Genomic DNA, 22,147 nt, shown 5'->3' with positions numbered 1-22,147 from the left:
CACCCACCCACCCACCCGGCCGAGCCGCCTGCCTCCCGTTCCGAGCTCCGCAGCCGCCAGCCTCGAAACCGCCGGGCTCTCCCTGGCCCTGGCGCGGAGCTGTCAGCGGAGCCTGCCCTCCCCGCTCGGCCCCGGAGCCTTCTGACAGCCAGCGCCGCAGCCTCGGCCGGTTCGGTGCCGCTCGGCTGCGGGACGCTCTTCGAGGGATGGGCTGGGAGCGCCCAGGGAGTCCCTCGCCCTGACCCGGAGGTTGAGCCGCCCCGCGGGCCGAGCATCGCCCGGCGAAGTGAAAAGCGACGCCCGCGGAGAGAAAGCGAGAGCCTCCCCCCCCCCCCCACCGACCCCTGCTCCGGACTCCCGCCGGTTCCCAGAAGCCGAAGAAAACCAAGGAAACTCGGGCCCGCAGAGCCCGCCCGCTTCTTCTGCGCCACGAGCCAATCGAGTCCCCGCGTAAAAAATCTCGCAGGATGAATCTCTTCTCTTCCATATTCAGCTATTTGTAAGTATTGAGTCTGGCCGCTCTTAGGGACCGATTTCGATTTCCCTTCCCTTCCCCGAAATAGCCCCCTCGATTTTCCATCTTTATTTCTGCTCCATTTCAATGGCAAAATTCATCTCACCGTCTACTTTGTTTTTCCCCTCCACTCCCCCTTTTCCATTATTCTAGGCTACTGCACTTGTTTGCTTTCTGCTTGCAGGCACAGGTAAGGAATTGTTTTAATCCTTTCTAAATAGCTGCGATGGTTTTTATTATTCGGATAGAGACAAAAAAAATATTTTCTCTTTATTTCCCCCCCCCTTTTTTTTTAAAAAAAGTGATGTAATAAAAGGAATCCCTATGATTAAGAGACTAACCCCGTGCGGGGAGTAGAGGATAAAATGCAAAAAGTGTGGGAACGAGCGTTGACTTAAAGTAAGAATAGATATACGCTGAGCTCCCCAATTGCAGTGTTGAAGAATCCCGGTGGGAAATTGGTGATGATCTATTTAAATCTTAGTAAACTGTTTTTTTCCATCCAATTTCCAGAATTAAATAAGAGCACATTCCTTCCATTATTATGATGTTTAAAAATTATACTTAAGAAATATACCTTAATTATAGGAAAGACCTTGCTAACACTCTTGCTTCCTAGAAATTAGAAACCTCATTAACATATGGAGCAACACAGTCTGATACTGTGGAATTTATAACCCTTTTGGTGTAGTATTGATTGCAAATCCAGAGAGTTAAGGCCAAATGCTTGCAGAAACATTCCCCATGCAAGAGAACAGGTGTAGGGTTCTGAATTAAATTTGGAATGGTCCCTTAATTCTATAAAGCTGAGTAAACAAATTGAATTCGGTGGACCCGAATGTAAAGGGAGTGTAGGCTCAGGATGTTGTAATATTTGGGGATATGAGATGGAAATCAAAGAGTTTTATGGCTGGCCACATGGTCTACTCATTAGAGCAGGCAGAGCAATCCAGAGATGTTCTGGAAAGAAATGCCAATAGGAAACCCATGCATCCCTCTGTGTGTGCGTGTGTACACCACACACACACAAAGGATAAGAGAGATACACGATCAAGGGGAGACTTCTATAAAGTCCATCTTTCAGGAAGGAGTTGCTTCCCTGTATCTTTTGGACAACTTTAGTAGCTGATATGGGGCTGAAGATGGGCGGGGTGGGGGGTGGGGAGGCAGCGAGGAGGGAGGCTTTTTTCATGCACTGCCACCCCATGAAGTTGAAAGGAACAAATCTCCTCAACATTTGCTCAGAATACGTCTTTATAAATGTCAGGGGCAAACTAAAACCCTTCAGACTTAAAAGAGGAACTGGAAGCACGTTGGGGGTGGAAGAAGAGCAGCCTGAGAGAGGAGGGGAAACAGACACAGCCCCCCCCCCCGCACAGCCACTGCATGGTTGCGGCCGGAGCTCAGATCACCCTACTGTTGCCAAACCTTCAGCTCACGATAACTTTGAATGCGGGGTGGGTGGGTGGGAAAAGCACGGCAAGCCTCTCTGTATGGAAGGGCCTCATAAATATTAGTGAGAGACAATTCTGAACTGCCTGGGCTGCTGACACAACCGATCCCTGTTTAAGGGGATAAAATATAGCTATCCTCATCCCCACCCCCATCTACCGATCACTCTGGTCCAGGGCACAGAGCCACTCTGAGCCTTGCGGGACAAAACTTTCGTAGGATGGACCAATTGAAATAGCTGGAAAGCCAATACCAAAGCAATAGAAACAAATCCAGGAATTGAAAGCCTGATTTCCAGGCAAATAGGATGCATTGTATTCCACACGACTGTATTTAAGCCAATTAAGGAGGTAATGTGCCTTGCATGATATGGTTATGAATGATGGGGCACATTCATTTTTATTTTTGTTTGCCTTGTTGAGTCTTCCTAGATTTAAAGCGTCACAAACAGGATTGAGAACCTAGTTTAAATCTGCATAAGTCTAGACACATCTCTTTGAAACCAAAGGAGAGCCACGTTAGTACTCTGGTCCAGGCTTGTCTTTATTTCCTGTCTCGCATGCTTGTTTTCCAGTGATAAACTCCTGGGCAGCCCAGTAACTTTTCAGTCACTGCTAGAATCCTGGTCTTTACTTTATCAATACATAAGAGTCTCGACTCTACACTGCACCAACTTGGTGCCCTCACCAGATACACCAGGAGCACACCAAGATAGCCTTTCTCAGAGGAGTAGAGATTATAATGGTGTGTTGTATATTTTTTAATTTCCTAAAGGTAACTGTTCAGTCCCCACCTAATTTTACACAGCATGTGAGGGAGCAGAGCCTGGTGACCGACCAACTAAGCCGGAGACTCGTCCGAACCTATCAGCTATACAGTCGAACCAGCGGGAAGCATGTTCAAATCCTGGACAACAAGAAAATCAATGCTATGGCGGAAGATGGAGATGCTCATGGTAAGTCTGCATGTGTGGGCAGGAGCACTGGGAGAGTGGGGGTGGAGAAGGCAATGCATGCAGCCCAGTAATTGATGATTTCCATCCCCTTTGTTTGCCAGAAATCATTACAAGCATTTGGAATGCAGAAAGCTTCTGATGGAAGAATGTGGGGATCAATATTTGTAATAACAGTATAATGCTTTCCCTTTGCGGATTGAGTCAGAGCTTCTGTGGAGGAGATTGGGCTGGATTTTACACCTGGTCACTGACCACGGAAATGGTGGGATGAGTTGCAGATTTTAAGAATTAAAATCTGGGGGAATAGGCATCTTCTTGCAGTATGTTCCAGCCTAACAGTGAAGCGGAAATAGGGAAACTGGAAGCATGTTGTGATGTTAACCCCAGGTTTTCTAGAATCACAGGCAAAACTTGCCTTCAGCTAAGGAAGGCTTCTCTGGGAAAATAAGCTTTTAGGATGCACAAAATATCTTTCCCAAAGAGAAAAAGATGTGAGAATAGAAGACTGGCTGTAAAGATTTAAGTGAGACTTAGTTTTACAAATGTCCAGTTTATATTCAGTTCATCAAAAATACACTGCAACAAATCATAAGTCCATGTTCTCCTTTCTAACTTTAATTATGCTTATGAAACACTGTATAATATTAAATGAGATGCTCCATAATTGCATTGTCTTCAATTTGTGGTCAATAATGCACATCCTAGTATTGAATCTCCATATAGCTACAATTTATGTATCATGACTACAATTATTGACCTCTCACATTAGCCACATTCGCCCTTCTCACATCAAACTATTATCTGAAAATCATGCAGGCTTGCTTATATTAACATTTTTAGCAGGCACTGATAGTGAGGGAAGAGTTTGCATGTGTATACAGTATGCATCTTAGCATTCAAGAAAACTGTCCCAGTCATAACTGAAATATACAATATAGTTTTGTTCTAAATAAAGGAAAAAACTGCATCCCTTCCTTAAATATATCATTCTCTAAGAAGTTACTTAATGTTTACATAACAGCATTACAACACACAGGAATGAATGATTTGCAAAAGAAAATATTTCTATTAAAAATGGTTAAGCATTTGAAGCGTAAGAAGCAAACTCAGCAGTGATCTAAAAAGAAAGAGAACACAAGCAGTTTTTCAGATGTAAGGTTTTAGGAGAATTGCAAGTCTGTAAATGTTAAAATAGAGGTTCAGGATTGTTCTATATGAATCTCTGGAGAGACCCCCATGTCTGGAAGAGCTATTAAAAGTCTTCTTACTTTCACCTTTTTAAACATTTCCTGAATACTTTCTCCTCTTCACATCCAGTTAGGGGATCAAGTGTGCCTCGCTGCATTTTTTCTGCATCTACGTAGCCACTTTCCTTTCAAAGTTTGAGCATGAAACATAATTTTTACTGGGATAAATCTGTCACTGAAGGGAAAGAATAGAGTTGAAACTGTTAAGCTTTCACCCCATCACTAACAAAATCAACTTTTCACACCCTTCACGTCTTATGTTATACTTCACGTTGTTTTGCTTTGCTTTTTAGTTATTGTTTTTCTTTCTTTCTTTCTTTCTTTCTTTCTTTCTTTCTTTCTTTCTTTCTTTCTTTCTTTCTTTCTTTCTCTCAAAAAAAGTGATTTATTTCCACCAATGGCCATTTTCTCTGTTGTGACATTTTAATAGCTGATTTCAGGTCAGGACCATTTTTCTTAGTTATCTGTCTTGACTGTCAATATCTGACTCAGTTTTCTAATTAGGAGCGAAGCCTATGGATCTTAAAGCTTGGTGTACTTCTGTCTTATATAGCAATCTGTAATCTGACTTTGAATCACTATGAGAGAAAGTAGTGTTAGAAATGAATGATAATTGTTGCATTTGTTTTCAGTTGTGTCTTTTAGGGAATTTTTCAGAAGTAATAATAAATAATATAATAATAACTTTTGTATGTCTTATTATTTTAGGATTGGAATGGGCATTTTGCTAGTTTGCCTTCTTGTGGGCAGGTTATTGTTTTTCTCTCTGACAATTTCTTCTCTGCTTTCAGTCTGTATCTCTGTGCCAAAGCAATTTCAAACCAATTGAGTCTGTCAAGGCAGCAGCAATTCAGCGTTAGAGGGTGAGTCCCTGAAGAGGCTCGTGTGGTAAAGCTGACCAACAGGCAATAAATCAGAAAAGGGCCTTTGAAAAGGTAGAAGAGGAAAAAAGCATGTGGTGTTCTGCCTGTGTTTGGGGCTGCTTTTCTATGCCTTCCCACCAGTCAGCAGAGGAAGAGCATGAAAACTGATGCTCTTTAAATGTTAACTGCTCTCTTGATCGACCTCCCTTACTTGTGTCCCCCAAAGACAGATAAATAAGGGAACCTTGTCTATGCAGCTCAATGAAAAGGAGTCAGGGGTCCAATTGTCCTTGGGCAAGGAGGAGGTTACAGATGTTAATATTTTATAGACAAAAAAAGCAATAAAGTTAAAGGGCTCATAATAGGTTAGAAGAAGAAGTGATGTGATGCTGGAATTTAGCAGTTTTCAACCTGGGGATTGTAGTTGGTGAAGTCCAAAGCCAGTTTGGAGAAGGCCACCGTATTGTAATCCATATACAGCTCAACATTCACCCAGGGAAAAGGACTGGTCTTACGCAGTTTCAAACAGAAAGAGTTAAGAGAGGCAGAAAGAGATGATGAGAGTGAGGGTGATGACATCAGGTTAGATTCACTAGGTTTATGGAAAAATTGGCTGTCCATCTCAGTGGCCGACTTGGTGCCATGCAGAAAATTCTCTGCATGTTTCTACTGGTAGTGTCCATTTCCAATAAGAATATTACTTCAAAAAATACAATTTATTTTGAAAGAAGTTCTCAAGGATCTGGGCAATGAAGTAGAAAAACAGAAGACTCTTCTAAAGGAAAAAAAATGTTGAGAAATTTCAAGTTTGCTGTTTCTGCATTATTAAATATTACATTATTAGACTTGTTTTAACATTATGGGAAATGGAATTCTGTTCTAGACAGACTTGATCTAGCGCATCAGCAATTGTGGCAATGCTTTAATTAGACTAAGAGTAGACTAATCTATTTTTATTATAGAACAAACTACGTTTCTGTAGGAAAGCATATAGATCACTTGGATAGGGAAAGGTAAGACCATCAGGACCATAGGTTGTTTGGAACCTTAAAGGAATTCCCTACCTGATCAGTTTCGTTCCCCATCCCAGTGGTGAAAAGACTGTTTAAGATTTTAATAGTGGTATTTGGAATATTTTGGAGGAAATCATTGATGGGAGGAAACCATCAATATTCTTTTCATCTTATTGAAAAACTGCTCCTTGCACAAAGTAATAAGACCTTATAGTAGCCACTGTCATTCCAAGAATAGGGTTCTCATCTCAAAAAGAGACATGCTTGTATTTAAAATATTTTCACACTGGTGACTTGAAGCATCATCCAGCATCACCCAGCCACCTCATTATCTCTTTAGTGACTTCACAATAGTTGGATGTCTCTAGAAGATGTTGCAAGTTCCTAATGGGGATCTGGAGAAAGTTCAGTCCTGCCCTCCAAGCTTTGCTCTATAAAAGACATGTTCTACTTTGTGACTGGAGTCACTTTTTCACTTTGGCTGTTGAGAGTCACAGGATATGGCCATAATGACAATGCACGGATTGTGCCAGAGGAGAATGGAATTCATCTCATTTTGGAGAGCCTGTACTTTTTGAAGTAAAACATTAAAAAAACAAAACATTATCTCATCAAGTTGGACTTGCTAAACCAATCAGTTTACTTGGCCTGCTATGTGCCATTTCTCAGGTGAACATTGGCATTGGAACTGTGGGGGGGGGGGTCGGTCCAAGAGTTCAATAAAAAGGAGCTACATGTAAGTCATATGTTGTCCATCTCCATGGTGTAAAAATGGGGCAGATTTGGGATGAATTATAGAAACCTGTGAAATAACATATCCCAAAAAGTGCTACAATCAGCTTCTGTTAATAGCAAGCTTCCATTAATTCAGGATACTTCTGAAGTTATTGTACCAGCCTTGTCTTGATGATAGCAGTATCTTGGCTTCCATTAGTTTATTTCTATAGCCCTGTAGAGGGGTAGCCCTATGGGCCTTGTATGTGGAATTTGGGAATTTGGAGCAACTGCTGTAGTAAATAACCCAAAAAAAAGTTGTTGCATTGCAAGTTGCAAGATGAATAAAGAGAATAAAGCCCAAGACTTGATAAACGTATTGAGTTTTCCTAAACATAAAAGTTATAGAAATTGTTTCAGTATTGACATAGTAGCCTGGGCACTAAAATGATAATCCCACGTCATCTCTCCCTCTTTCTCCTTCCTAAGAAAAGAGAAAAGGAAACAGTTTGCACTTAGTTTGTTGCATGCCATAGGTTCAAGAAGGCAGGGCAGAAATTATTTTTAAAAAGAGATTGAAAGATTTAACTAACTCATGTAGAAATGTTTGCTGCTTATGGAAAAGGCATTTTGTTAGGCTAAGCCCGACATAGTTTTCTTTAAAAAAAAAAAAGCCTTCCCTTGATTATGTATCAAATATGCATTTTTTCTTGTTGCAAAAGGATCTTTCCCTCTGCAGCAAGTGCAAGCATATCAGATCTTCAGAATTGATAGGATAATTGATGTGATAGTTTATTGTTGCTAGGAAAACAAGTTATCCCTCGCAAACTAGCATTCCTTAGACACTCAAGATTCCTAGAAGTTACCTATACTGGTTGGGAATTCTGGGAGCTGTGGTCCAAATGTATCTAGTTGGGGCAAGACCTTTTCTTCTGTAAACAGAACAATTATGATTGGAAAATGTGGCTGTCTGTTATAATGATTGGTTAAAAAAGAATAGTTCCTTCCACTGTCCCTAAGCATCACGATGGTGAGTGAGACAGTAGGGCCATGGATGACTCAACCTATGTTAACAAGAGCAACGTAAATGCAAGAGTATTGGAGAGAAGCAGAGATTAATCCTCCAGGACTCATAAGTTCTTCCCAATGGCTGCCAGAACTGCAAAATTGTGGATGATGCTGACATGGCAGTCAAGTTTCTTTTTGTTTTTAATCATTCAGTGATTACTATATTTTTGCAATGCACTTCCAATAACTTTATTCTTTCCTTTACACAGAATTAATTTTTGTGTTGAAAACTGATTAAAGAAATGATGAGTTAAAAAGATGGAAGTGAGAGAAAGACCATTAGCAGAATTAATAAACCAGGGTTAAACAATTTGTGCAGTTTCTGTCATGCTCCTGTGTTTGCCCTTAATGTGTACCTCTATTCTTGTGCCACTGATGGTAATATTCTTTTTTATTGAAGACCTTAGCCAAATGTAGTATTTGGGGTAAAATAGGGAGCCTCTCCAAACTTTACACTGAGCTGGTATATGGATAATCTGAATGCTTCTCTTTTTTTCATAGTAGCGCTTTGACATCCAGTCTAAAAGGTAAAACACAAAAAAGATGAGAGGGACAACAAGGAGTATTATGGAAAGCATTGTGGCTTATCTCCATTGCAATGCTATTCCTCTCTTTCCCTAAAATTCATTACAGGTGAATAGTGTATTACTGCTTTTGAAAGGACTTTGCAGATAACTTTTCTGCAAAGGCTGAAGTGCCATAAAACCACTCATCTGGTTGACCGAGCATGTTTGTGTTTATATTTGCCCTAGTGTGATTAGCCCAGCCTCAGTGAAGTAGGATTTGCATTAATGGGTGCAAATTCAGGATCAAAGGTGATGCACAAAAGTTGTTTCACTGAAGCAGCATTCTAGGTTATTTTTGATAGTAGATAGGCAACATTATGCTCTCCAGATATTTGGATTGCAACTTCCTTCAGTTCTAGTTATCATGGCTATGGCAAGAGACATAGTCGAAGGCTACCTGGACTGAAACTCTTGTTCAGCACTGTTGTTCCTGATTGTAGTTCTAAGGTACATCTTTTTGATTCCTAATACATCTTATGCTTTAAGTATGAATATGGTATGTTCTAGCATAAGCAAAACTGGTTTGTCACAATCTCATGTCCCCCAAACTCTTGTAGAGCAGAGGTCCCCAACCTTTCCAGGTTGGCGGTCCGGAGGAAAAGGGACAAGCAGGGAAATGTACAAGCACATGTGCACACACACATGCGCATGTGCAAAATGGGGTGCATATACCCAAAGTGGCATTGGTGGTGCCACTGGTGCCCATGCGCAAATGGGCCACTAGCACCCGTGTGCATGTGCAAATGGGCCACTAGTACCTGAGTGCGTGCGTGTGTGCAAACAGGCCGCTAGTGCCCATGTGATGCTGGCAGCGGTGGTAGCGCCCTGCACATGCGCAAATGGGGCTACTAGCACCCGTGCTGTGGCACTAGCGCGAGTGGGGAGGGTGTGAGCACACATGCACACACTCGCCAGCCATTGCCGCGGCCCTGTGGCCAAAAGGCCACAGACAGTACTGGGCCGGGGCCCACATGTTAGGGACCCCTGCTGTAGAGGATTGGTCATACTGAAATGTGAGTGAATACCTTCAATCAACTCATCCCAACCCTTACTCATAATGGCTAGGAATACAGATTTGTAGGAGCTATCGCTGAAAATATTTGGGAAGGATGGAAGTATCATAGTAGAACTTTTTATATCTATATACTACTAAATGGTTTGTTGTCATGACCTTTACTGGATGAAACAGTGTATAGTAAGGCAACAATTTTTGAAGCAAGGTACCTCAAATAAACTAACTTACAGAATGCATCCAAAATATAAGGCCCATGACTTTAAGGGAATAAAATTAGAAAAAGTTATGGCTGCCTCAGTGCTACTGGCTGTTGCTGCACTGGTGGGTTACTGCTGTGGTCATGTGACCTGAATTTTGAATGTTCTATGACAGTTTCCCAGTCAATCTCAGGGAGCATCAGAAATCCTTCCCCCTCCCCTCTCCTTCCCCACCCAGCAGCAGCCAGTTACCTGCCTGCTGAAAAGGGAAAAGAAGGAAAGGGGAAGGATTTCTGATGCTCCCTGTCAGATTCCCAAGAGGAAGTTCTCAAGAGGCAGGTAATGGGAAGTCACTTCTGTTCCTACTGCTATTTTGCCCACTCTTGGTCATTCTGTTTCTCTGTTAAGATGAGGACATATCTCTGAAACCATGACCCAACGGGTTGTCTATTTCATATTAAAAACAGGTCCTTGATAGAATGCGATGGGGGAGAGTAAGAGAAAGGACCCGATATGGACCACAGAAGAAGAGTTGTTTTACTGGGTACAAGATATGATGGATTCCAATTATTGGTGTGAATATTATTTTAAAGTCTCAGAATTTGCCCTTTGTCAGCAAAAGCTTTGTCGCAATGGCTCAAGTATTATCAGTAAAAAGAAGAGTAGGATCCAGTTTAGAGTTATATCATCATTTTACGATCAGAAATAGCAAGCATGAAGTCCAATTCTTCATAGAAATTTTGGGCACCCTGAACCCTAAACAAAAGTTCCACATAGAATCCTTTATTTCTTTCAGACACAATATTATGGCAGAGTTGGATTGCCGAGATAGTTCTTGGAGGACAATTGGCTCCAGATCTTGGGGTTTATGCAAAAGCAAGAAGAAAGGACAAGCTATTGATCTGTAATTTGCATAGCAGCTCCATAAGTCAATCAATGCCCATTAAAAAACTGAGATTAAATCAATATACCCTCTCACTTCTCACAAAGAGGAAATGCATTAAGGGGTCAGCTTTTCTCTGCAAAATCAGCAACCATACAAGGAGGGAAGAAGGTGGAGAAGGGTCTTAAACTGTCTTCTGGTTCTTCATGGCCTACACAGAACAGAGATGCAATGAAGGCAAGATAATTAAGGAAGAAATTCTAAATTCTCTTTGTTGCACAGACCATATTGCTATCTTTAGAAGATACCATTATTTTTGTATTTATTGCTGACCTAGATTTTGTATTAACTTCTGATTTTCTTATTTCTCCATGTTTTGTGCATAGGGTTTTAATCATTTGCCTTGATCATGGCACAAGCATGTGCTGGCAATATTTGCTTTTCTTTTTTGTGTTCTCATGATGTTGCCTTCATCTTGTCTCTTGACTATGAGATAGACAGGCTTAATCTCTTCTTAGATGTACCATATTAACATGCAATTTTTCCTTTATTTCAACACTGTCTGAGGTCAGTATCAGGGTATATAAAATCTATAAGATTGTGTTACTGTTACCTTGGAAAGTAGTCAGATGACTGCAGTAACTTGAAACAGACAGTTGATGCAGAATAGGGATCTGCTATGGGGACAGTCAATTTCATGGTGTAGGTTTTTTTGCCTAGTGAAGGATGGGTAAAGAGTATTTCAGCTCAGCAGTCATGAAAGACTGTCTATCATAGATTACTCCCCCCACCTCTGCTTTCTCCTCTGGTTAGTTAAATTCTAAGAGTTCTAAGTTTAAGAAGATATAGGAAATTTAGAACAATCACATTTTTTGCTTTCTTTATTCTAACTTTTTGACCAAAGGATGCTGTTACAATATTGAAATGATTTTTTTTGTTGTTGTTGCTGGGTATAGACAACAGGAGCCAATACAAAGAATAAACTTGTGATGCCTTAAAAATTAACCAAGTTATTATCACATAATTCTTAATAGATAACAAAAATTACCCAGTCTTTCAATGACAAGTGGAAAAACATATTTGTGCTATTGATGTCATTGTTCCATTGACTCCCATACAGCTCTTGGTTCCCTGTAAAACATATTCATTTTTTCTTTGCATCAAATGGAGACTCTTAAATGAGATTTGGGTGTGGATGGAGTTTAAGCAGGCACATTGCTCTGTGTATCAAAAAATCAATGTAAGTGATTTTACATCCATACTCCAGAATTTTATTCCTTATCACAAGAACAGCACAGTCCCGGGCCCATTTTGGCTCTATTGTGATTGTATAGAATGCCCAACTACATGGATTATCATTACTTTTCATTGTACTATAAGTCTTGCTACAACAGAAAAATGTCATTCTGTTTGGCATTTTTTTTCCCTCTCAGACTTCTATAGGATGTTGATCTTATAACTTGATTTCTGTTGCCTTATTCTTTCCAGCTAAGCTCATTGTGGAGACTGATACTTTTGGGAGCAGAGTAAGAATCAAGGGAGCAGAGACAGGCTTCTATATTTGCATGAACAAAAAAGGAAAGCTGATTGGCAAGGTAAGAAGACAAACAATAAACTTTTGGGAAGATTGTAAGAATATGGCTGAATTGGCTTTTGATGTGGCAGTGAACAATAGCCTTATGCAAACAGGAGGGTATGTGATTGAAGCTAGTAATTTGCTCATTTGTATACATTCATTTGTTTTGGGAAAACTTCATGCAGCAAGTTTGTCCTTAACCTCAAAAATCCAGTATTTAAAGCAGTCAATTGAACACATTTTTAGAAGGTGGAGAAAAGAGAAGAGGTTTAAATCAGTACTTTTGGATTGGAGGAATATTTGAATAGATGAAAATGTGTAGTGGATTTCCTAACTAAATAGTATTGGGATATACTTGGGATATAAACGTGACTATTTACAAAATGTTAGCATGGCAGATGTGATCAATCGCAAACACTTATTTCTATAATCCCAATAATTGTTTAGCATTTTGTTTTCCCTTTTGCTTCTGGTTACCATGTCATTGATTTTACTGGTCATAAACAGTTAAGAAAATTGTACATCAGTTTTAGATGCAGTGTAAAATATAAATGGATGGGCATGACACTGGGCATGACCATGCAGCCATCTTATTGAATGATGAGATCTATCACAAGTATGATATTTCTGGATATATATATTTTTCAGCCACAGACTATTCATTTTAAAAGATCAACCATTTTAACATTACGTCTATGCAGGCTTGCTGGAGACCAAAAGTGTTTGTATTCTAGACAAAGTTTGTGACTTTGAGCCTCGTAGAAATCCAAATGAAATATCACTGGATTTGTGAAACATATTTTTGAGGCAACATATTTAAAGCTCCACTTTTTGACACTTCTGCTAATTTTTACACAAATTGCCCATGAAAATTCTATAACTCAAAGGTCTTTTGTAAGAAGACCTCAAAAACTGTGGCTTATCTTTCTCTATAAAAGAAAATCATGTCTGGTGCTATAAAAATAGTGATTTGCAGAATGTACTCATAAGAAACTTAGAGTTGGCCTCAGAGCCCCTTTACCCACCCTGGAAGCTATTATGTTTGAGGCCACCTTAAATCACAGTATTATGAAGCATTATGTTTTTTAATTCTCCCCTTTTTCTATATTTATATGAAGTATTTGCATGCTGTTTATTCCACTAATGCTCCATAGAAATACAATTAACACAAAAGTACTTTTGAAGACAGATCTTAAAATGTTATGAAAACATTAAATTAAAAAGTTCAGAACAATCAAAATAACTTAAATATATTTAAGAAGAGAATCTACAAAAGATGTCGACAGCAGTCTAGTTAGGGGCAAGCTGAGTGGCACCCCGAGATCTCTTCTTCAGGGTTTACAGTCTAGGCTGCCTGAGGCGGTTAGTTCAGTCTGCTTGATGGCAGGGCCAGTTCCTTCCAATTAAATTCTGAGGAGTTAGACACAACATCAGCATCCTGATCCTTGGGGATTAAAGACGACACTGGGCATGACCATGCAGCCATCAAAAAAAGATTGAGGAAGGTCTGGGCCCCGGGGGCTAGGCCAAGCTATTTTACTGCCTGAAGTAGAAGAACAAATGCAGTCTTTCCCCAGAGAACATGGGAGGGGGGGATGAACCCCGGGCAGGTTAGTTGGCACCTGAGGCAGAAAATCCACAAACTTCTCTCTTAGATATAAAAACAAAGTAGCAATAAATTAAAAAACAACAACAAGATTTTTCTTTCTTCTCATGAAAACTATGAAAAGGTTTTCCGTGGATGAAATTAACTGCATATACAGCCTCTATAAACATTCTAGACCAGTCCTGGAGAGATATTCTAGGGAGGTTTAATATTTTCTCCTGTTTCTGCTTTCCTAATTCAGATACGTTGCAGGTGGGAGAATTCAGTCTGATAGATTACATAAAGAAAGAACTTAAATTTCTTTCTCTGGCATTGGGGATCTGCCCGTCCCACTTTTACTTCCACCCATCTCCCCAGAGGACTTTTTGATCAGAGATCTCCTGTTGCACCTTCTCAACTTTTAAGCAGTTGAATAAAAAATCTAAAATTCCTAATCTCCATTATTTTTTGCATTAAGAAAGACTGAACCAGTTGCTTTCATTTTCTCTGAATTTTGATTGAAAAATGAAAATTCTGGTAAATTCTTACTTTAATTTCTTCCCTAACTGTGACATATGGCAACATTGCAAAGTAATCCCTAACATGTATGTCTTACTCAAAAGCAGGAAGTGGTATAGGAAACCTACAGAATAGAATAGTATTGTTGTAGCTTATTAATTTTTTTTAATGGAAATGCAATCTAAAAAAAGTAATCAGGGTCAGACCTGTTGATAGTTGAATGAGAGATTCTGATTAGCAAAGTCAATGGTGAAGCTAGCAGGAAGTCGCAAGTTGTGGTCCTGCAAGATCCTTGCCAAACAATGGCCATTGTGGGCCTGCGGGAACTGCCAATGCTAAATGGTGCAGTCAGGTGATTCTTTTAACTTAGGACTATGCTGTTTGAGGATAGAGTTTCTGGTCCCAATTAGCATCCTTGGGAAAGGACTACCTGAAGAGATGTTTACACACTATATCTGCACATTCAACATGAAATAAAGTTGTTGCCTTTGGTTTTGTGCGTTTTCCTTTCTCTTTCATGCTCTCTCTCTCTCTCTTAGAGCAGTCTTTGGTTCTATGTATTTTTTTATTAAAAAAATTGTGGTGAAGACATCCGAGGTTCTTGGAACAGAACCTTGAGGTAGGTTGCAAGCTAGGCTTGGATAACATGATATAGTTGAGGGAGATCAGGAAAAATGCTGCAAAAGTTGTGTTACATTAGCTGATGAAAAAGGCTCAGCAGTATAAAAGTGAAGTGCGTTCCTAAGTCTTGCCATGTAGATTCATTTCTTCCCATCTCCACTGCAAAGGACCTTCCCCATAGATTCCACTGCTACTCTTAGTAAAACATTCCAAAATATTTCCCATTCCTTGTAGGGATGAGACGTAGCTCAACAGTGGTGCCTTGTGTTTGGAAACACAAGATCCCATGTTTAATCTCTAGTCAACCAAATAAGGCTGTAGCCTAAAAGTGGCTAACATTACCAATAAGCAAAGACAGTATTAAGGTAGAAGGATTAGGACCATATCTGGTATAAAATTGCTTGTCATGTTCCTATTGAAACGGTCCTACACTAGAATACGAGACCCTTTATTTAAAAAAGATATTGTTAGACTTCGAGATGCTTTGATTTCTTAGCAAAGCTTCCAACGTCCTTCAACTTTCCATTCAAATTATGAGCCCAGATTTAGATAAATAGATATATGGTCTTCCATGATGATTCTTACTGACTTTTCAACTTGGTTGTCTTTTAATTGTCTCACTTTTGCTTTGCATGTGCCATCTCTTTATGGTTAGAAAGGATCAGCAGCAGAGGAATGCAGAATTGATCAATCTTGTATTGAGATGTCCATCTAGGAGCCCAACTACCTCTGTTGATCAGGCACCACAACATCACTCAATCTACTATGGATATGCTGTGGTGTATTCTGTCTTCTGAATAAATCTGCATTCTTCTACTGGCAATTATTCTTTGACATTTTAAGGGGAACATTTTATCTAAACCCTATAGTAATTATACCAGCTCTAGATGTTTCTGCTTTCTTTTTGGCAGAAAATTTATTATATGCAGAGGACAAGAAATTCCCAATCAGAGTGATTCCTTTTGGGCCCCCTCTGGATTTGCCAGTTGGTGTAAAGTGTTAGTGTTTGGTTTCCAAACACTCCTATTTAAATCTGTAATGAGTTAGGCTGCATTCAAATGAAGTGACACTAATTAGCAGTAACCCAAGTCTGCCATGTTTGTAATAAGTGCTAAGGATACTTGGCACCTTCTGTGAGGTGCCATCTTCTGTATCACTTTAGAATCTAAGTATTAAGGCAGGAAAAGTTTCACTCTATCTAGACACAGCTTTATTAACTAAAACATAATGAAAGGAAAGATATATACAAACTATAATTTATACATGTATGTATATGTAAGAGAGTGAAGTAAATGGAGGAAAAATAGACATGACAAGGTCATATCAAATGCCTCTTTCAGTTTCTCTAACTTTACACTTCTAGAAATATGTGTTTGTTGAATAGAGAGCTAAATGAAAATTACGGTGTTTGTGCTACTGAATACACCCAACATTAAAATTAATAGTCTTATTGTTAACAGACTCTAAATTTCAATCCTAGTTTTTGTACAAAGTAGGAGAAAAAGTTTGAAAATGACATGTAGTACACAGATATAGAGCTTTGCAGATTTTAATGGCATCCAATTCTTACGGCATTTACCTGCACACATGGTGGTTGAAGTATAAACAGATATTTTCACTGCTTATAGAACTGTTGCTATTCTTATTATACACAGAGATTTTGTTGAGCAACAGTAAGTAAAAATGTTTGTCTCTTTCTACTTAAATTGGAGCTTTGGATAATAATAAAAAAAACTCATTGTAGTTGTAGGGAAAAAAGGATAGTCAATAGGATAGTAAGGAACAAGTAATCATAAAAGTGAATATATGAGTATATAATTCCTACAAACTTAGTTACTGTATCAGCCACTGCTATTTACAATGGACTCTGAATTTATGGAGAAAAGTTTTTTCTTTAGTCATGAAATTTAAAGCTGCTTGGCATAATGGAGCATAGAAGCTTGGATATAAATGGAAACAGGAGATACCTAAAATGTTTTATTGGAAGAGGCTTATTATAAGTATGGGGCTGATATCTGCCCAAAGAGGCTTTACGGACAGGCGAGATGGGTAAGACCAAAGATATCAAATTATTCATTCTTTTCCACTTGCAGAGCAATGGCAAAGGCAAGGATTGTGTCTTCACTGAGATTGTGCTGGAGAACAACTACACAGCATTACAAAATGCAAAATACGAAGGATGGTACATGGCCTTCACCCGGAAGGGGCGTCCCCGCAAAGGCTCCAAGACTCGTCAGCATCAGCGTGAGGTGCACTTCATGAAGCGGCTGCCCAAAGGCCACCAAACAACAGAGCCTCATAGACGCTTCGAATTTCTTAATTATCCTTTCAATCGAAGGAGCAAAAGGACTCGAAACTCCAGCCCAAAGCCATCGCCCTGACCTGCCTCACCTTCTACCACTTAGGACCACTTTCCTTTGCTGGAGGACATTGTGCAGAGACTCAGTTGATGGACAATAACTAGAGACTTACCTAGGACGATGACTATAAAAGGGGATTGGAAGAAGAGGGGGAACAAAACTTGATTTAGTTGTTTATAATTGTTCTGTGTTTTTTTAAAAAACAAAAGAGACTCTATTTTTGTATTCCAACTTTAATGCTTTTTTAAGAAAAAGCAGTATAATGTTTAAATACCCATGGAAGGTTGCTCTTCACTTAGGAAGATTTTGAGTTCTTTGGGAGGGGCCATGCATTATGTTTTGTTAGATTGGTTTTTAACATGGGGTAGGGATTAGTAGGAGGTAGTTGATCTAGGCATAAGCATAGAACATGCCCTCTTCAATAAATCATACACTTGGGACCATATTTCTACCTCAGATAAGTTACTTAAGAGGATGGAGTCCATCCCCAATTCTTTGCGTTAGGGACTTATTTTGGTGTGCTTTTTTGCACTCATGTGAAATGTCTCTAATACTTGTAGATGGTGGTCTTCCTTGGAGTCAAATTTGTTTAAATAAATCTTTTAGGTCCTACCCAGATGGGACACGGTCATCATTTTCATTTTTGTGTAATAGAGAAGAGATGATGAAAACATAGTGACTGTCCTTGCTGGAGGAGATGCCAAGGGCATTGGTTTGCTTTGTTCTTTCAATGCTAATCATTTTTCCAAAGGTCTGGATTTATTGTCCTGTCAATAAAGTGCCAATAAGTTAAAAGTGATATTTCACCTATTACATCACCATTTCTAAGGATATTCCATAGAATTGAATAAAATTAGCTCTAGAGCCATCAGGGGATTTTCAGTTCCTAGGTAATCCTAAGGAGAAAAAAAGCCTTCTTTCCAGAAGATCGGCAACTTAAAACCCCTGACCCAAAGTCAGTCCTTGAGGGTCTTGCAATTTTGTCACTCTAGAATTTGCAATTTTATTTGTAAGCCAACTTCCCCAAAAATACTTTGAGGAAAACTAGCAACTGAACTGATTTGTGATGATTTTTCGTTGCCATATTGTTAGCGCATGTCAGTTGTTCTGATTACCTGTAGCTACTGATATGTAGATATTTGTGCGTGTGTGCTTCACATGAGGTTCAAGGGACACATTTATATCAGCTGGAAAACTATCTAGAAACATTTTGCTGTTTTGATAATCTTTTCTAGTTGTCACTGAACAAACGTAGCTATTAGGGTTATAATCTATTAGAGTTACGTTTATGTTTTCATACATTGCTCTGATTTAAAGATGGATTTTTAAGGCAATGATGTAAGTTTATAAGTTTTTTTAACTTCCCTCATACATTAATTTGATTAAAACCCAAGGGGAGGGAGATCATGCATGAGAGATATACCAGATCCAAAGGGCTTAATTTCTCACAAACCTTTCCTGACCAAGCAAGCTTTGCAACAATATTAGATTTTTCCACCATCCTCATGACTGTTTCATTCAGAATTTACCAGGGAACATTAATTGCCATTCTATCTTGATTAGACTTCAAATTGATTACTATGTGAGATGCTGATGTTGTCTATTTCCTTTCTGTGCCCTGGTTTAGTTCTTTATCTGGACAAAACAGATCTTGTGCTCAAATCTGCAGTGGTCTGGAACAATGTGTCCTGCCCGAACAGGGATTTCAGAAAGTTTCAATAATTCTGAGGAATGAGATTCTGTGTCACATATTTGATTTGAAAAGTGTATTTTCAAAGGGTCATTTAAAATAACACCAATAAGAAAAAAGTATGTTAAAAAAGAGCATGAAAACTGTGAACAACCTTGCTATAACAGCACATCTTTCTCTTCTTGCTCCTTGAGGGCTTAAAAAAGTTTACTGTATACAAATTGAAATATGAAATTGTTGGAAATATTTATTTAATATGTGCATTAAAATTTCTAGTAGTAAAAATGAACTTGACTATTTGGCTGTGTGATTTACAGTAGGGACGAGGATCTGCTAGGAGTGGAAGATGATACTATGGAGAGCAAATGTGCAAACAACTTTGTTGAGAAAAAAAGATTCTGGGCTCATCATAGCAGCTTGGCTGCATTTTCTGCAGACATTCTAGCAATGGTTTTCCACTCAGCTGGGGAGAATTTTAATGACCCTTAAAATTTTTAGAAGAGTGGTAAGCATCAGTGCAGGAAAATTTCAAATTCTAACTTTCAATAATTGAAAATGGTTGGCTAATGATTTAATTTCAGTAAAACTTGGTAATTTAATTTTGAATTTTTTTCTTTTAATTTTGGGGTTAATTTCATAAATTATGTTTAAAATGACATTATTTAATAGCTTGTACTACATGATTTAAACTGAAATGCTATATGTACTTGGAGGTAAATTCCATTTAATTCAATGGTTTATTTGTATAAATAGGATTACTCTATTAAAGAAGGTAAATATTCTTGTACCTTCTTTAACACTATTGGATACAGTTATCATACATAATTAACTTATAGATTTCATTGTCAGAGTAGGAGAGACAGCTTTGAAAAACTAGAAAAAAGATGGATGGGTCTATTAGCAGGATAAGTTTTTATGTAGGGTAAAAAAGGGAATATGCTAATACCAGGTATTAGTGTGATGGGAATGAGAAAAATTACTGTGTGCTTCACAATCCCAGTAAGAAACATTTGGTCTAAAGGTGTTGATCTATGAGTCCGTGGAAGTCAAGCATTGAAACATAAGCTGAGGATCTAGAAAGATTAAGCAGCATGCAGATGTTGAAGCTGAGGTAAAATAAGTGAAAACATATAGTAGGTTTAAAAGATACAGTTGCAGAAAAGTACTTGAGAACCTTCTAATTCAACACTTTCTGTTCCAGTTGCCTTTCAAAATATAGTCTTCCTTTAAAATATTGCTATATCCACTGAGATCAATGACCATCACTGCACTTAACATATAGATGAATATTTATCCCAGCAGAATGGATTTTGAACATGCAACAAGACTGGATATAATTCCTCTGAGGTTTTCTGGAGATACTTAATTTGGTTATTTATTTCAAAATTCTCTGTAGTATTTTGAACATTGTAGTTTGTTAACAGTAAAGAAACCAGGGTTAAGGATAGCTCTGGTTTACGTGACCTCGTTTTCCAAACGAGGAGTCACACAAGGAGTGTGGACATTTCTTCTTGGCTTATTGGATGAAGTCAGGTAAAGAAAAGGTAAGAACAGTAAGACTGCAGGTAAGAACAGGAACTGCAGACCCCCTTTGGGGGTCCCTTTCAGAGTGTGAGGGTTTATGGTTGCCAAACCAAGTCCACCACCTGAATGATATTGGTAGAATCAGGAAATAGCTCATTCAATTTTGCTACATAGTAATACTAGTGCTTTCATTAACTTTCCATTTCAACCCATGGATTTTTTCTGATGATTTTTAGTATGTGCCCTTGATAGATGAAGTATAATACTGTACTCTCCCTAACACTATTTAATAAGGGCAGTGAAATAATATTTACTGGCAACATAGATAGGTGTGAGAAAGAGTTATTACTGTTTTGAAGAATGTTCCTTGAGAATATTGCTTTGTAATGCCCTGTACGTTGTCTTATAGGTACAGAAATTTGGGGGGGGGGACTGAGATTTTAGTGTGAAACTATAAATATCCTAAAGACTATTGGGCTCACTCTTTCCTATCTTAGTATACTGCAGACTGTGGAATTGAACCGCTACAATCCCAATTTGCAACTATATGAAGCAGTAGAAAAGTTGGGTGTACTGTAAGTCAAATTAAAATCAAATGAAATAACAAATCATCGGGTTGATGTCTTTTGGGAATTTTATTTCCATGCTTTGTGTAAGGAAGAATACTATCATAGAATTACAACAGAACTGACATAATTACTATTAACAGAAGCTGATAGACTGCAGTCATTACAAAGATTCCTTTCCTGAGAACCTTTTTCCTACACTATATGATGTGTATTAAACTATCAGAAACAAACAATAAATTGTGCAGCACCTGGAAGTAAAGGAGAAATTATCAAAGAGAAATCCAATCTACAACTAAAGAGAAATTTCCTGACAAGAGAACAATCAGTGGAACAACTTGCCTACAGAGGTTCTGGGTGCTCCATCACTGGACATTTTAAAGAAGAGATTGGACAGTCATTTGTCTGGAATGGTGTAGGGTCTCTTGCTTGAGCAGGGGGTTGGACTAAAAGACCTCCAAGGTCCCTTCCAACGCTGTTGTTCTGTATTCTGTGAGATTCTGGTCCAGCTGAAGTCATACAGTATATAGACACTGATAATATTTCATGTTTCCTTGTGGCCCATTTTTTCCTGTGAGGAATTCATCCTATTTTGAGTGTTCATTGCCTTTTGAAGGGAAAAGGTCTTATGCAGTTCCTTTCTTGGCATCTTGCTTTTCCTTGTTATTATTATTATTAATAATAATAATAATAATAATAATAATAATAATAATAATAATAATAATAATAATAATAAAGTTGGAAGGGACTTTGGAGGTCATCAAGTCCAACACTCAGGCAGGTAACCCTATACCATTTCGGACAAATGGCTGTCCAGTCTCTTCTTAAAAACTTCCAGTGTTGGAGCATTCACCGCTTCTGGAGGCAGGTTGTTCCACTGGTTAATTGTTCTGTCAGGAAGTTTCTCCTTAGTTCTAGGTTGCTTCTCTCCTTGCTTAGTTTCCATCCGTTGCTTCTTGTCCTGCCTTCAGGCGCTTTGGAAAATAGCTTGACTCCCTCTTCTTTATGGCAGTCCCTAAGATATTGGAACACTGCTATCATGTCCCCCCTCGTCCTTCTCTTCATTCTCTGTGCCATATAGCACAGTCAAAAATATATACTGTAATTCTATCAACTTCTCTTGCTGTTTAATGCCATGAAAGCTTCTCAGTTAGGCAGAACATTTTTGTAGGCACACTGACTCACTCACGCTCAGCTTCTTTCTAACGGCCTATTCTTT

At 38.8% G+C, this 22,147-nt stretch overlaps 1 protein-coding gene across 1 annotated transcript; it reads left to right on the top strand.

Moving 5' to 3' along the window:
• The first annotated feature begins 467 nt into the window (after positions 1–467).
• On the top strand, positions 468–17,169 carry FGF8 (fibroblast growth factor 8). The gene is made up of 5 exons (XM_015813430.1): positions 468–499; positions 668–704; positions 2,741–2,921; positions 11,976–12,082; positions 16,882–17,169. The coding sequence occupies exons 1-5, from the start codon at positions 468–470 to the stop codon at positions 17,167–17,169; spliced, it is 645 nt and encodes a 214-aa protein (XP_015668916.1).
• Positions 17,170–22,147: the final 4,978 nt, after the last annotated feature.

This window comes from Protobothrops mucrosquamatus, unplaced genomic scaffold (genome assembly GCF_001527695.2).
Source record: "Protobothrops mucrosquamatus isolate PMUCROS unplaced genomic scaffold, P.Mucros_1.0 scaffold156, whole genome shotgun sequence".
NCBI lineage: Eukaryota > Metazoa > Chordata > Lepidosauria > Squamata > Viperidae > Protobothrops > Protobothrops mucrosquamatus.
The sequence above is the reverse complement of the archived record's forward strand: the minus strand, read 5'-3'. Positions and strand labels throughout refer to the sequence as shown.